Source organism: Amia ocellicauda, chromosome 9 (genome assembly GCF_036373705.1).
Source record: "Amia ocellicauda isolate fAmiCal2 chromosome 9, fAmiCal2.hap1, whole genome shotgun sequence".
NCBI classification, from domain to species: Eukaryota; Metazoa; Chordata; class Actinopteri; order Amiiformes; family Amiidae; genus Amia; species Amia ocellicauda.
In genome coordinates, this window is record NC_089858.1 from 17,739,214 (window position 1) to 17,754,622 (window position 15,409).

Sequence of the window (15,409 nt, forward strand, 5' to 3'; positions counted from 1 at the left end):
TGTGTGTGCATATCCCAGGTGAGTGCTGTTTCTCCGTGGCTACCCATATCTGTGAAGTGCACGGTAATCGCTCTCTGGGGACTTCACTGAATGGAGACGGTTCAGTTTGTGTTCTAGAACATTTCAGTTGTTATTGTCATAGTGTCCAGCTGGCGTTGTCCGTGTTCAGTGTGTTATTAGTGTTTGTTGGGTTGTCACGGTGTTCGGTGTGTTATCAGAGTGTTTGTGGTGTTGCCAGTGTGTTCAGTGTGTCCACAGAGTAATCAGTGGCTGTGTTCTGTGTTCTAGGTTACTGCTGCAAGGTCTGGCTACCAACACACGTCTTTCTGGACTGGAGCTGGACCTGAGCAACTGTGAGGTAAACTGGACTGGCGCACACTCTGTCCCCACACAAGTATCAGTGCCTCACCCATTTAACCATGCACTGGTTGTGTCATGTTTGTCCTTATGTTTAGAAAGTAAGCTTTAATGAACAAGCTCTAAAAAAGAAACACCAGCATCATTCCTGACTAACACACGCTCTATTTTTCTCTTGTCTGTTTATGTGTCTTTGTTCCTGCTGTGCGTTTGTTTTTGTGTGTGTCTGCTGTTATGTGCTTTGTATTGGTCTCTGCATGTATTTACTGGTGTGTTGGTGTGTATCTGTGTATGTTGCCTATTCGTACGTGTGTTGTGCACAGCTCAGGTCTGCAGGTGCCCAGGTTATTCAGGAGCACATCTTCGAAGCCAAGGCCATCGGGAGCCTGAACCTATCTGATAACGGTAATCACCTGGGAGAGCTGCTCCCGTCTGGGCTCTTCCTGTCCGCCCTGCTGCCCTGCTGGGAAAGGCTCTTGTCGGGAGAGCTGAGGCGTGAGGCAGAGGAGACACTGATTTATTTATCCTGAAACACTACCTCTGTGTGAAAGACAGAATCATGTGTCCACTGCTGTGACCCTCCATAGTGGTGGCAGCTGATCTTTTGTAGTGTTAGTATTTTTAAAACCTTGGTGTAGCGTGGGGGTTTTGACATCTGTATCTGTGTGACTGAGGCTCCATCGTTCACAGGTTGTTACTTTCCTAAAAGAGGAACATCCTTTTGTTTTCTAGGCTCCCCCAGAAATCTGCACTTGTTATTGTTTGTATTGTGTATCATTTATCGTGAACCAAGTTAACAGAAACAAAAGGTTAACCTGGAAAAGGGGTAAAGCAAAGGGAAGTTCTGAGATAAAGAGAATGCCCAGAGCAGAAGCAGAAGTGACAGTGTGATGCATCACCGAGCACTGAGGGAACATCGGCAACTCCCCCACCTCACTGTAGGAGCCATCGTGGAGGTTGTGAGCGGTGTGCCCTCAAGGACCGGCTGCCAGGGGTTCCTGTGAGGAAATCTATGCCTGCCAGGAGCGCCTTTCTCAGGTCCCCCTGACACGCCCTGTCTGCAGGCACAGACGCAAAACCGATTACAAGCAGAGATAATTTGCTTATGTTTGTTTTCATTCTGGGTTAAACCAATTCTCCTCCTAATTTGGGCTCGTGTTGCAGCTTTTGTAGTTACATTACTCAAATATAGAACAGGAACAAAAACATGCATTTCCTTCTTTTGTTTATTTGTTTATTTATATATGTATGGCTTTATAAAAGACTAAAGATTGAATTATCTCTTTCAGATGACAACGCAGTGTTAGTTTTTTTAACACCAGCAATCGGGGGGGAAACTGACTTCTGTTGTTAGATCACATTACATAGGGGATTGTATATGTGGGCTTATTAAACTATTATCCAGGGCTCTAGTGAGCTGGACATGCAGCTTTCCCCTGGGACCAGAGACGTCACTCCTGGTTTGGGGGTCTCGCAGCGCAATCTGTGGGCACTATCTTTAAATACTGCATGAACTCTAGCTGCAGGAAACAAAAGGCATTGTGGTTGGAGAATTATGGAGAATTTTAAATGAAAATGAACAAAATTAAAACTGTACGGGAACCACCAGATGTCGCAGAGGATTGTTGACCCAGGGTCAATGGCGTCGGAACCGGAAAGTGTCTGTCGGCTTCGAGGACCAATGCGTGACATATTGGCAAACGTGGACGTGTCCTAGTTGTTAGATTAGCTTCTATACGTGAGGCAGGCTTTTCAGAAGCAAGCTCCCAAGGGGGATGCTCATGTGCTCATGTGTTCACTCTTATCAATCATTCAATTTTTCTTGTTTTGCAATCAGGTTGTATTTGGTATACTGCCCCTTCACAACACAGAGAGCAAGGATAGTTATGATGATACAGTCACTGTGACCATAGATGCCAATATAACAACCCTGAATTCACTCTTATGTGTGGCTGTGCTCACTCTCTCTGCTTTTGGGCTCACTCTGTGCTCACTCTCTCTGTCTCTGCTCACTCTCTCTCTCTGTGTCTCTGCTCTCACTCTCTGTGTCTCTGATCTCACTCTCTGTGCCCTCCCCTCCTCCAGGCTTCGACAGTGACATGGTAACCCTGGTGCTTTCCATCGGCCGCAGCCACACCATCCGCCGCCTCGCTCTGGGCAAGAACTTCGCCATGAAGTCCAGGTCAGTTAGCAGGGCAGTTGAGGGCTCTGATATATCTCTGCACCGCACTGAGCACAGAGCTCTGACTAGCCATGGAGTGCAGGCCACTCTGCGGGAATCCAGTGTGTCCTGTGTTATAGACCGTAGAGTGTGTTGTAAAGGGTGCCAGTGTGTGTGGTGAGCGAATGCGGGGAATGAGTGCAGGGAGTGAGTGCGAGTGCGGAGAGCTCCCAGCATTGATGCTGCATTCTTTCTCCCTTGCAGGGCACTTGCCGACGTGCTGCAAAGGATCGTGCAGCTGATCCAGGAGGAGGAGTGTGTGAGTCCCGGCCGCCGGCGCCCGTCCCCGTGTGTAGTGGGGGTTACTCTTGTTCAGGAACAGATGAAGACATACAGAGAAGCAGTGTGGCAGCGTGCTGCGGCACTGCAGTGGAGCGGGGCTGTAATTCCGTAGGCTGCTATCCCACCGGGCCTCACCTCAGTAATTAAGCAGTTCCAACTGAAACGCAAAGCTAATTAACAGACACCGTGCAGTTCTCTCCTTTCAGCAGATTAAGATTAATTCCTACGCTGGGCGCATGTACCTGCACTCTTGGCCGTGTTTTCAATTTAAAGTCCTCCTGGCTGGGTTTGCGTGGGGTCGTTGCATCGTTCATTTAGGGGCGGCGGCCTGTGCCCCTGGAAGGGACGGAGAGCTCAGTAATTGGCTTCTATTCGTCTTGGGGGCGGAGATTAAGCAACTCACAAGGCACAGTGGTGTAGGCCATTCCAGCTAACTCCGCCCCCAGTATTTGGTCATATTTGAGAATATGAGGACGATTGTGCAGGTGGTGTCTGATGTGCAGTGGCCCAAGCCTAAGCAAAGTACAACACTTAATTAATGCACCTGTGGTCTAAAGCCTGCCTGTTTGTAGGACACTGATGATATGAAGCAGTTGTTATAGAAGCCCCTCCTCTGTCTGTCTGCACAGGACCACACAGTTCAACTCCCTGTACTTCATACCTGTTGACAGCATCAGACAGCGCTGGTTGACACTGTGGTCTCTGTGGTTATGGTGTCAAAATTAACCTTATAAGGGATGTTTTGGACATCAGAACAGAGAAACGTTTGTTGTCAGAGAGTGACACTATAGTCCTCTCACTAGGTCGGTTACTGTTGAAATATAAAAGACACATAGAGGTAGTTGTTAAAAACTATAATTTTGGTGCATTAATATCATAATGTTAATATCACGTCACACATTCTTGGCACAGCAGTTTGTGAAACGCACCCTGAATCAGCTGAACCAAATCCTCCCAGACACCTTTGCCTGTCATACCGCAGGACAGAGGGGCAGTTAGCTGAGGCACAAGGTTAAGGTTTGCCCCTTGGCGCTCCTACAATAGCATTCAATGGGTTGCCCTGTGTCCTGACTGGCCTACTCTGTGTCTTGCCCAGCCCCTGGAGTCCCTGTCCGTGGCTGATTCCAAGCTAAAGACCGGCACCACCGTGCTGATCAATGCCCTGGGCAACAACACCAGCCTGACCACCATCGACATCAGTGGCAACTGCATCGGTGACACGGGTGCCAAGATGCTGGCCAAAGCCCTACAGATCAACACCAAGCTCAGGTAACTCCACCCACAGGGCCCTGCTACCCCCCCCTGCTCTCGCACCCAGTGCTGCTGTGGTGGCTGTTTCATTGGCCCTGCTGCCATAGAGCACCGTCACTCACTCGGGGATCGAATGAACAAAGACCACCAGCGGCAAGCCGTAGAAGAGCCAAAGTCACCCACCTGTCTGACCTACTGCTTTGCACACTAATTTATGACCCCCCCCCACCGCACGGCAAAGCTACATAGTCTGTTTCCATAGAATGCACACCATTTCTTGTAGATTAGTGAGCACCGCGTCCCGGGCAATCCTGGCACAGCAAAATAGACACCAGGCTTCTCAGACAGAGCCAGGACTGGCCTTTCTGCACTGACCGGTACATGGGAAGTCCTGCAGACCCCTGACCCTAGTTTAACAGACCTCAGAGCTCCAAACTAGTCCTCACTGACCCACTGACCCTCCTCCTCTGCTTCCTGTCTCATTTTTCCTCCAGAACACTCATCTGGGACAAGAACAACGTCACGGCCAGCGGGTTCTTGGACGTGGCCAACGCGCTGGAGAAGTAAGTAGTGCTGCACTGTGTGCTAGATGCCGCTGTGTCTCAGGGGTGGTGCCTGTGATTTCCTGGCTCTCGTCCTTCTTTGCAGGAACTACAACCTGCAGTGCATGGCCATCCCCATGAGCGACGTGGCCCAGGCGTACCGCAGCAGCCCCGAGAGGACAGAGGAGGCCCTGCAGAAGGTGAAGGTTGGGGGGGGCTGCAGTGAGGCCAAGGCTGCACAATAAAAAAGGTCAAGCCAATCCAGTTGTGAAACCTAATTGCACAAGTGCAATAAGTACAATGCCCGCACAGGGGCCCCCACTGGCAAAGCTGAGGTGATAGATCATCTCCATGGATGTTCACTGTGGGCCACTGTCTCGCTCACTGCAGGCCACTGTCTTTGCAGATACAAGCCTGCCTGCTCAGAAACAGCCAGCGCCAGGCCTTCGTCTCAGATCAGGCATTCCGGCTGAAGCAGGGCCTCATCACCAGCACATCAGAGCAGGTGGGCCACACCGGGCTGGGCTACTCAGAATGTTTGTTAATGGATTGATTGATTTAATTAGCTAACAAACCAGTGAGGAGCCTTCTCTGAGGATCCAGTGACAAGCCTGTGTCTAGGATTGTAATTCCCTGCTCTTAAAATGTGAAATGGTGTAGCGATTTATTTTTCAGCTTGTTTTATGTTTGGAAAGTACAATGGGTATGTTTTAATAATAATAACACACAGGTCTCTGGCTCTCTCCTCCTCTCTCAGCTGGTACAGCGCCTGTGTCTGAAGGTCCAGGATACCGTGAGGCCGTTGACCACCTGCAGTGTCCATGAAGTGCAGAACGACATCTTGTGTGCAGAGGAAGTGCTACGTGATGCCAAGGCATCCGTTGGTGTAAGTATTCCTCGGGGGAACAAGTCTCTGGATCTTAGATTCCCCAAAGGACTTATCTGGGCAGCTTCTTTGTGTTTCATATCTGATAAGATGCCGGTATTGTTTTTATTACAATATTATATATAACACACATATAATGTATGTATACACCTAAGTGTTTGTGCATGTGTGTGTTTATATGTAACATCCCTAAATTTGCTCCTCTCACAGCTGCTGCCAACACTGTACGAACTGGGGAGAGCGCCCTCTAGTGCTGACACCCTGCATGACCTGCTGAGCAACACCGCCAAGGCCATCACTGAGGAGATCACTGAGGAGATCCAGGTATCAGACTCCCTTCGCAGCCAGGGCAGCGTGAACACTGGAGTAACTGCCACACCGCAAGAGACAGTGAAAGAGAGGGGGGAATAGTGGAAGGAGAGCAGGGGTTAGGTTGAGAGAGGAAGTGGTAGATGAAAGCTGTGGGCTGCTAAGCTTGGGGACAGGGCACACCTGACAACAGCCACATGCACAGGTAGGGCTCCAAAGTGCCCTTTTTCCCAAGCACCTGCCCCCCCCAAACCGCACTTCGGCATAACCGCCCACCCCCCCGGACCGTCGATGCCCTTTTCTGGCTTGAGCACATGCCCCCCAAATTGACTGTGTACGCCACTGCCTGACAATGAACACTGCCAGCACCCTCCCCACCATGTAAACCTACAGCCTTCCTCTCACTCCTGCTGGGCGGCTCCAATCCGGCTCCTGCTAGGTCCTGAGCTGCTGGTTTTCCACCGTCAGTCTACTTTACATCAGTTTACTTTACCTCACGATGCTACAGGAGAAGTTACATAAGTCAAAAGAAAGGTTACTCATAATGATCGTGTGTACAGGTTGCATAACTGTGCTCCAGTAGGTGGTTTAGATGTTGTGAGAGGGTGGCTACACTAAGCTCACTGGCCCTGCACTGGGAACCACTTGATCTGAACAGCTGGGGCTGCCATGAGAGCTGCTCAGGGGGCTGCAATGACAGTAACACTATTCTACCCGGGGGGTGAACAACTCTGGCACACACATCTTTTGCAGTGTGTTTTTATTGATGCAAATTTTTGTGTGTCCCGCTGTGTGTGTGTGTGTGTGTGTGTGTGTGTGTGTATGTCGCTGTCTGTATGTCCCTCTCTGTCTGTGCGTTTCCCAGGACCTGGTCCAGTCCATGCTGTCGGCGGCGCAGAGCGTGTGTCCCCGGGTCACTCAGAGACCCAGTGTCCGCGAGCAGCTGGCCACCTGTGTTTCCCGCAAGTCCAGGCAGGCGACCAGCTTCGTCCAGGAGACCCTGATGCAGCAGGCAGGGACCCACATCAAGAACAAGCTCAGGTCAGAGAGGATGGAGATGGACACTGTCCACTCTCTCTCTCCATTCCTAATCCCCGCGGCCATCAGAGGCCTCTCCCTCACAGAGCCGTCTGTCCCCTTTGGAGGCCAGCGGGGTCTTTCTGTGTGCAGCTGCTTTTGAGAATCAAGTGCTAATTGACCAAAGCGTGGCACGCTGCAGGGACGCATATACATGTAGAGCCTGTTTCTAGAATGGGGCTTCATTTCCCAGAAGACAGCATTGTTTTTACTGTGTTTTGTTTATTTGTGACCCCCACCAGCCCCCTACCCTGAGAGAATCACAGGTAAATTATCTGGCATCTTCTCAGTTTTGAAACGGATCATAGTCATATATAAGATCCTGTACCAGCTGTTATTGCCTGTCTGTTTGTATTTCTTTGTTGATGTGTTTATTGTTTGAGGGATCAATCTGAAACAAACAATCGTTGTCAGAGGTGGCAAAGTATTCCAGATAGAGCCGTGATGGAGTCTTCGCAGCTGACGGGCGGCTGCTGAGATTCGGGCACTAGAGATCATTAAAACAGCACACCGAGATCTCTGCTGTGTCTCTGCATGGCACTCTAGAGCTGCTGTTAGGGAGATGTGGTTGTTTTCTGTTTTATATCCATCTTGCATGAGAATGGAAGAGCCGCAGCATTGCATGATGACCTGTGTGTGATTTGTGTACGTTCCTTTTTTTATTTTTCTTGTCTTCTCTTTGATTTGTATTTATTTTCTTTTTTTTAACGGCGTGTCTCTACAGTGAACTCAAACTGTCCATAAGTGTCAGTCTGGCTGAGAGCATCATTGACGAGATTCTACAGGACTTGTCCACGTCTCAGCAGAAACTGGTGAGTGCTGGATGTTGGGAGGGAGAGGTGGGGAGGCGCACACAGGCCCAACAGCTGTGGATCTCTCACAGCCCACTCAGGAGCCTGCGACACTGAAAAGGGTGGGGGGCATGCAGATAGTTGCATACTTCTCTGTGGGAGTGGGAGCAGTACCAATGAGATCTGAAGACAGATCTGCAAGAAAACAAACGAACGAGACAAAACAAAATACAGGATTTAACCACACTACAGCAAGACTGGGGAAAAATCTTGTTTTTGATAATGTTAACAAAAATGTTTTCCCTTACCTTTAAGAAGAATAAAAATGCTGCTTCACATGAGGCCATCTTATTATAAAACCAGTATAATTTTTGCAGCACTACATTGTGCCAATGTGTTATTAACCCTAGAAACCCTGTGGCCGATTTCACACAACACAGTCGTTACACTGTGACTCTGCAGCAGGTCACTGTGGACAGGGTGGGCATTTAGAGGCACAGGTATGTGGGGGGGCAGTGGGTGCTGATGTACCCAGTTCTGAGTGATTGCAGTGTGACCCCTCTGTCTGTGCCATCCCCAACAGGACCAGCATGTGAGCGAACACACATCACCCCCCCCTTCCACCAGTGACAAGGCGGCCCCCCGGACCAACATCCCCCAGCTGCGTGTGGTGGAGATGGAGTTCCCCACAGATGAGGTGGGGGCAGAGTTCTCATTACCTTCACTTCACATTCTTGTCTTTTTTTCTGCACCCTTTCTTTCTTCTATCCTTCTCTTGTGGGGGAAGAAAACACTTTTTATGTTTTAATATATTATCATTTTATATACTTATTTATATCTATATGTAAACTACACAAGCCACTCTGGCTGATCTACCCCTGTCTCGTTGTGTCTCTGTCAGTACGTTCCCGTGATCTGGCGCAACAGCATCCATTCCCGGAGCATCCGTCCCGCCCCGTCTGTGAAAAGTAAGTGTGCTGTCTGTGGTGCTGAAGCAGGGGAGGAGTCGCGCACAGGAGTGGAACGGACCGCAGACACCCGCACGCCCTGGCACTGCTTCAATTGACCAATTTGAGTCTAATTATTATCGGAACAGACAGTCTAGAGCCAACGAGGCGGTGGACTGGGCCGCACTGCCTACAATTCACCCACAGGGAGATCAAATGAAGACCTACACCCCACAGCGCCATGGCTGTATGACGCCCCCAGAGTTCTCGTCCCAGACCAGCCCCACAGTGGGAGAAATGTCTGCTCATGGTTTATCCCCAGTACACTGAAGGCATATGTAGAACACCTGCTTGATTCCTCATAAGCTGTTACCTTATGATAATGTTTTTTTTTTGGCGGGAGGGGTTAGGAAAGTTTGTAGCCCTGTCAGTGGTGGGGGATACAAATCATTCCCAGTTCACTGCAGTTTGAGTCACTCCAGGTTTTACAGTGACCATACAGGGTTATTGTAAAATAAGTATGCAGTAGTTTCAGTCGCACATAGACTTTGTGAGGTAATGTTTCCATTGACTTTGATTATTTGTGTATCAGAAATATGTAGTTTGATCACAATGCATTTCTGAAATTGTGTACTTCTTTGATGATAACCCCTGTGTCTGGACCAGCTAGGAGTAAATCCCAGGGGAATCCCATTCCGGTATTAAGTGTGTGCTTTAGTGTATGTGCTTCATCAGTACAGCTAGCTCTGGGGCTTATGGGTAGAGGGAGCCTGCTGGATGTCACTGCACTGAGAGGGGGATTACTGTGTGTGTGTTGGGGGGAGGCTTCCCTCGTGGCTGCCTGGGGATTTCCCCTCCCTGATCACAGTGCTGGGCTTGCAGAGCTGAAAGGGTTAAAGGCCAGTTTGTGGGGGGGTGGGTGGCGTTGTTCCCGAGGATGAAAGGGGATTCTGGGAGATTACATGACCACAAACGGTAGATTATCAGAGCTGTGCCGCCCCACGCTGCCCCACAATCCAGGGCTGGGGGGAACTGGAGCATAACCAGGTTACTTGCACCCCACTGAGCGTCTGGCTGTTTGGTGTGGGGGGGTCACTGTGTGTTTGTGTGTGGGGAGGAGGGGTGGGGGCTTTGACTGATGCCTGAACTACCCTCCCCCCTCCAAATCCTTCGGTCTCTCCTATTGCCTTCTGTGACCTGTGTTCTCTCTCTCTTCTCATCTCTCTGTCATATCCCCTCTGTTTTCCTTCTGTTCACCCATGAACATCTCTCTTCTTTCTTTCTCTCTCTTCTCTGTCTGTACACTCTGTACACACACAACACACACCCACACACACAGATATGCTCCCCCCTGCAGGATGTCATATTTAATTATGCATTGCCTGGGAAACTCCCTTGTAGCCTGATTGCAGACATGTAGATGGGTACAGCAATGTCCTGGATTTTACCTGAGAATAAAATGTCAAAATGTGGGAACACTGAACTGTCTGTCCTTCAGTCCAGGGCTCCAGGGCTCGTCCTCACCATGTGTAAGCAGGTGGGTCACATGGGAAGGGCCAGAGAGCATTGCCACACAGTTTTACCACTCACTCTCTGTCACTGCTGGGAAATATGGTTCCAGTCTCTGTACACATACACACACACACACACACACACATATATATACAGTTAGATCCATAAATAGTTCGACAGTAACTCAATTGTCATCATTGTGGCTTTGTACGCCTCATGAACAAGCAGGAACTAAAGACAGAGCATCACCAAGGAAGAAACCCAGCATCTGGTGATGTCTATGGGTTCCAGACTTCAGGCAGCCATTGACTGCAAAGGATTTGCAACCAAGTATTGAAACTCATGATTTAATTATGTTAGTTTGTCCAAATACGTTTGAGACCCTAATATTGGGGGCACCACATATAAAAATGGGTGTAATTCCTACACCGTTCACACAATTTGGATGTAACTACCCTCAAATTAAAGATGAAAATCTACACTTATAGAACATCTTGCTTTCAAATCCATTGTGGTGGCGTACAGAGCCAAAAGGATGACAATTGTGTCACTGTCCAAATATTTCTGGACCTAAATGTATAAAGTGTGTGTATATATATATGTATTGTTGTGTGGGCTCCCTCTTCCTCTTTCTCCTTCTTGTTTTTCTCTCCCTTATTCTCTTTCCTCTGCCCTCTCATTTTAATGCTACTTGACTCTTTCTCTCACACTCACTCAGTCTTTCCTCCCTCACTCTTTACAATCCAACCTTCCTATTTTGTTCTCCCCCCTCCCCCTCTCCATCTCTTCTACCCTTCTGTCTTCTCTCTGTTGCTCTGTTACACTTGCTGCTCTCCACTCTTTCCCTCCCTGTCTCTCTCTCTCGTTCTCTCCCTATCCTTCTCTGTTGCTCTACTTCCTCTCTTCCTTTTCCTCACCCTCCTTTACACATTCTCTCTCTCTCTCTCTCTCTCTCTCTCTCTCTTTCTCAGGTCTGCTTGATGTGGAAGTGGAGTCACAGCAGGAGGATGGGGAGGCGGGGGGCGGGCAGAGGACTCTGTCAATCAGTGGAGCAGCGTTGAGGCCCGGCCCCTCCCACTCAGAGGATGCTGCTGCTCTTAGCAACAATCTGCCTGTGCGCTCAGAGCCTGCATCTCCTCAGCCCCCTATGGACCTGCCCATTGAAGGACAGAGACTGAAGCATTACACCCGCGCTAGGCCCAGACCAAACCGCAAGAACAAGCAACCGCCCAGCAAGCCGCAGGTAAGGGAGAAGCCAGCTTTCTCTTCTGCTGCATCGGGGGTGGGGGGGAGGACAAGGAGAGGGAAAGGGAGCCGGCAGAGTGGGGATGGAGGGAGGGAGAGGCAGGCAGGCAGGGGACTCTGATCCTGCTGCACTGTGCTGGCCGGGGCTGTGCTTCAGGAATGCTGGGGACCTGGAGACGCTCTCCCTGCATTCCTGAAGGATTGTGTATTTCTCTCTCTTGTGTGGATAGCTGTGATGCTGTTACACAAGGTCTTCCCCCTTGTTATGGCTCAGCTCTGCTTGTTTATTTTTTTTCTCCATTACTGTTGCCGTGCTGTGGTGGTGGGGTTGTTCTGTTTGTTTGTTTTTCTGTACGTGGGGAATGTCAGTGCTAGGATTACAGATGCCACGGTGTGCCTGGTTTTACTGCTGCCGCTGCTGCTGTTACTGCTGCTGCTGCTGCTGCCGCTGCTGTTGCAAGCATCTTAATTATTAATGTTCCCACATAAAGGCGGGCTCTCGTTCGAGGGCAAGGAAAAGGGGTCCTTGAAAACAGAATGTTCAGATCTTCCTTGGCTGGAAAACGCTGTGTGGGGGGAGTGTGTCAGTGTGGTGCCATGGATGTATGCGTGTATGTATGTATGTGTATGTGTGTGTGTGTGTGTGTGTGTGTGTGTGTGTGTGTGCTGTGGCATGTCGCTGGGAGCAGATTGACGGTCTCTGATGGAGATCTGGGTTTGGATTGCACAGGGTTTCCTGGGCTACAGATGGAGGTGTCCTCTGGTCAGGGACACTGTCTCAGGAGATGCAGCGATCCCACAGAAGACTGACATTTAGATCAGTATTTGGATGTTCATAATCAACCCCCGTGCCCCCCCCCCAGAGTCACTCGTGTCATCTTGTGCTTGGTATTATAATTTCCTTGTTCTGTTTTTTTTTTTTCGGTGTTTTCCTCAAGCCTGGTCTGAGCTGTATAACCAGGCTGCAGTGCCATATTTCCAGGCAGGATTTGAAGGAATCAGGATAAAGGGGGACTCTTCTGCTCTGTGCTGTGTGTGTGTTTTCATCTGTGTCTGTATGCCACTGTGTGTGTTTATCTGTGTCTCTATGTGTCAGTGTGTGTGTAATCGTCTCTGTATGTGTTAGTATATGTGTGTATGTGTCAGCGTATGTGTTTATCTGTCTATTTGTTAGTGTGTTTATCTGTGTCTCTGTGTGTTACTGTATGTTCTGTCTATGTGTGTTTATCTGTGTCTCTGCATTTGTTAGTGTGCATATATCTATGTTAGTGTGTTAGTAAATGTTGTGAGTGTGTGTGTGTGTGTGTGTGACTCAGTCTGTGTGTGACTCAGTCTGTGTGTATGCATCAGCCCTGTGTGTGTCTCTGTGTAGGCCAGTCAGTGTGAATGTGTCAGTCTGTGTGGGTTGGTCTGTTTATCTGTGTGCATGTATCCGCCTGCGTCTGTTTCCGAACGGGTCTGTGTCTCAGTGTGTTTCTGTGAGGGTTTGTCTCAGGGCTGGTCCTGTGGCTCTGTGTGTGTGTATGTGTGTGTGCGCATGCGTGTGTCAGTCTGTGTGTGTTGGTCTGCACTGCTCTGTGTCTCAGTGTGTGCAAGGAGAGAGCAGCTGGGTCACACATATAACAGGCGTTGTGCTGTTGCTGCAGATGTGAATTGCTGGGAATAGCACATTAATCACCACCGTCAGTCAGTGGGAAGACCAAACCCAACACAGTGCTCCTGAGAAAAGAGCAATGTGTGTGTGTTTGTGTTATGTTGCAGCTCAGTGTGCTTGAAGCCCTGTATGGTTCTGTATTTCTCATTGTGTGTTTTGTCTGAGAACAGCATACTGTAAAATAATAATAATGTTAATGATAATACGGGAACCTATTTCACTTCACATAATCACCTGTATATAAATCAATCAATTTTATTTTGGAAGGTTTGGGTTGACATGGTGTGCCTGTTTGTGTGGATGTTCAACCCCCCCAAACAAAATGTAAAGAAAGATTACAAGGAGGCATTGGTCAACGCCCGCTGCTCTCCCCACTGATGTCATAGTTGATGACAAAGCAGGACAAGGCCGAGACTCAGCCACCCGCCTCTGTGTGTGGGTCAGCCTGGGCCACTACTGTCTCACGCTCCTAGCTAAGGCAGAACACCAGCCCTGCGTGGAACCCTGCTGTTAACAGAACCTTGTGCCCACCCGGAATAGAATGTCAAAGGTCACGCTCCGCGGCCGCTCCTGTGCCCCCCATACCTGGCAGCCAATAAAATGCTTAGCCTGAGAGCCACATCATCACATAGTACTGAAGGTCTTAATGAACATTTCTGCTATGTTCCGGCTCCAAAGATCCCAGCCCCTCCTGATGAGCGTAGGAGCGTGTTTTTGTTTGTTCGTTGTGTCATGTTTTGCTTTGTTTTTATTTCTTTTTCTATTCCCAACCCTATGCAAAAGAATGTTCACCAACCCAGCCCCTTGATTGGCTGAGAGGAGCTGAATGATTTGTAATCCATTTCATGCAGCAGCACTGTGCTTGATTTACATATGGTTGCTATAGTTTTGCAGTCTTGCCGTATGCAGCAGCCCACACTGCCTGGAGGCCAGTGTCTGTGCCGCAGCAGCTCGGCTCGAGCCGCCAGGGCTGCAGCGGCCCTGTGGAGGGGAGAGCAAGCAGCCGCTGCTCCTCGTTGCCGTCTTCAGAGATGAACCCTGCTAATTAGCCCTGTGGCAACGCTGGCTGTGGCCAACTCAGCACAATGGGAACAATAAGACCTTGCAGAACACATCCTAGTTACCTACAGTTCATGCTGTATGCATTGACTTGCACTTGATGTGTACACTGGTTCTGTAAACCACTCCACTGCATTTCTTTACCAAAGGGCGCAGTATCAAATGAAGATTAATGGATGGATTGAATGATTGTTGGATTGATTGATTGATGAATTGATTGGGTGAGTGAGTGACTGAATGATAATAGTCCAGGTCTTTGTAGTCTCTTGGCCGGGCTATGTGTGTTGTGGGAGGGACGGCTGTGCCCCTTCAGCCATCTGGGTGTGTGAGGGGCATATTACAGCCTCACTGTGAAGCTGCGATGGCCCCAATGCCCTCAAGCACAGAGCGCAGAACAGTGGAGTGGCATGTCGGGGAAATGACAGACTTGCTGCATCAATGTGGCATTTTTATTATCAACAGAGTCTGAAACACATGCTTCTGGGAGAACAGGTTCAGGGGCAGGGAGAGCTGCGGGTTTATGTGCAGTGCAGCACCTTTAGTCCTTAGTGTTGTTGGTCTCTGTGGATTGGCTTTCAGTCATGTGACAGATTTGCTGTCCACTCTTGCTTTTGGTAGTTCCCCTGCCCCTAAGGGTTTAAGTTTTCTGGATGTAAATTATTTGTAAACAGAGTCAGCACAACACATGGACTCACAGGAGTGCCAGTGTGTTTCCCAGCGCTTGGATAACACAGCTGCCTTTGAGGAAAATGACCACCAGTCGTTGTGTTCTTAAAGGGGAACTCCACCGAAAATCCATATTTTCTCAGGTTATTCTATAAGTAGAAACATATTCTGTGGAGTGAATTTTTCATTTCCAGCTCAATGTCAATGTGATCATGTAAAATAATAGCGACAGTTCTCAGTGGTGAAAAAACGTGTCTTTCAGTAAAATCAAATGTGAATAAAATGTGCTTTATTAAAAAAATTCTCCATTGACTCCCAGCAAAACAGCTCCACAGTTAGCAGCCCCATGACGTCACGGCATATTTTTCGATCTCTGATTTCTGGTACATAGAATGAGCAGGACATGAAAAACTCACTCCACAGAATATGTTTCTACTTATAGAAAACCTTGAGAAAATATGGATTTTCGGTGGAGTTTCCCTTTAAGCAAGGCGATTTACATCGAAAAGTAAATAAGCCATGAAGCAGCCAGGTACTGGGAATGGAGGCCTGAGGTATGTTTCAGAGTTCAATGTCAGACTCTCCCAGCTGCTGTGGGTCTGCACTCTGG

The 15,409-nt window shown here is 49.0% G+C and overlaps 1 protein-coding gene across 2 annotated transcripts in view; it reads left to right on the plus strand.

Moving 5' to 3' along the window:
* Window positions 1-15,409, plus strand: part of carmil2 (capping protein regulator and myosin 1 linker 2) — a 44,790-nt gene that overhangs the window by 22,088 nt on the left and 7,293 nt on the right. For both annotated transcript variants that reach the window (XM_066713550.1, XM_066713551.1), the window contains exons 17-31: window positions 289-358; window positions 681-762; window positions 2,443-2,539; window positions 2,783-2,837; window positions 3,957-4,129; window positions 4,606-4,674; window positions 4,760-4,853; window positions 5,060-5,158; window positions 5,411-5,539; window positions 5,750-5,863; window positions 6,714-6,889; window positions 7,650-7,737; window positions 8,300-8,413; window positions 8,618-8,684; window positions 11,147-11,418. In XM_066713550.1, the coding sequence (XP_066569647.1) occupies window positions 289-358; window positions 681-762; window positions 2,443-2,539; window positions 2,783-2,837; window positions 3,957-4,129; window positions 4,606-4,674; window positions 4,760-4,853; window positions 5,060-5,158; window positions 5,411-5,539; window positions 5,750-5,863; window positions 6,714-6,889; window positions 7,650-7,737; window positions 8,300-8,413; window positions 8,618-8,684; window positions 11,147-11,418 (1,699 nt within the window). The remainder of the gene's footprint in view (window positions 1-288; window positions 359-680; window positions 763-2,442; window positions 2,540-2,782; window positions 2,838-3,956; window positions 4,130-4,605; window positions 4,675-4,759; window positions 4,854-5,059; window positions 5,159-5,410; window positions 5,540-5,749; window positions 5,864-6,713; window positions 6,890-7,649; window positions 7,738-8,299; window positions 8,414-8,617; window positions 8,685-11,146; window positions 11,419-15,409) is intronic.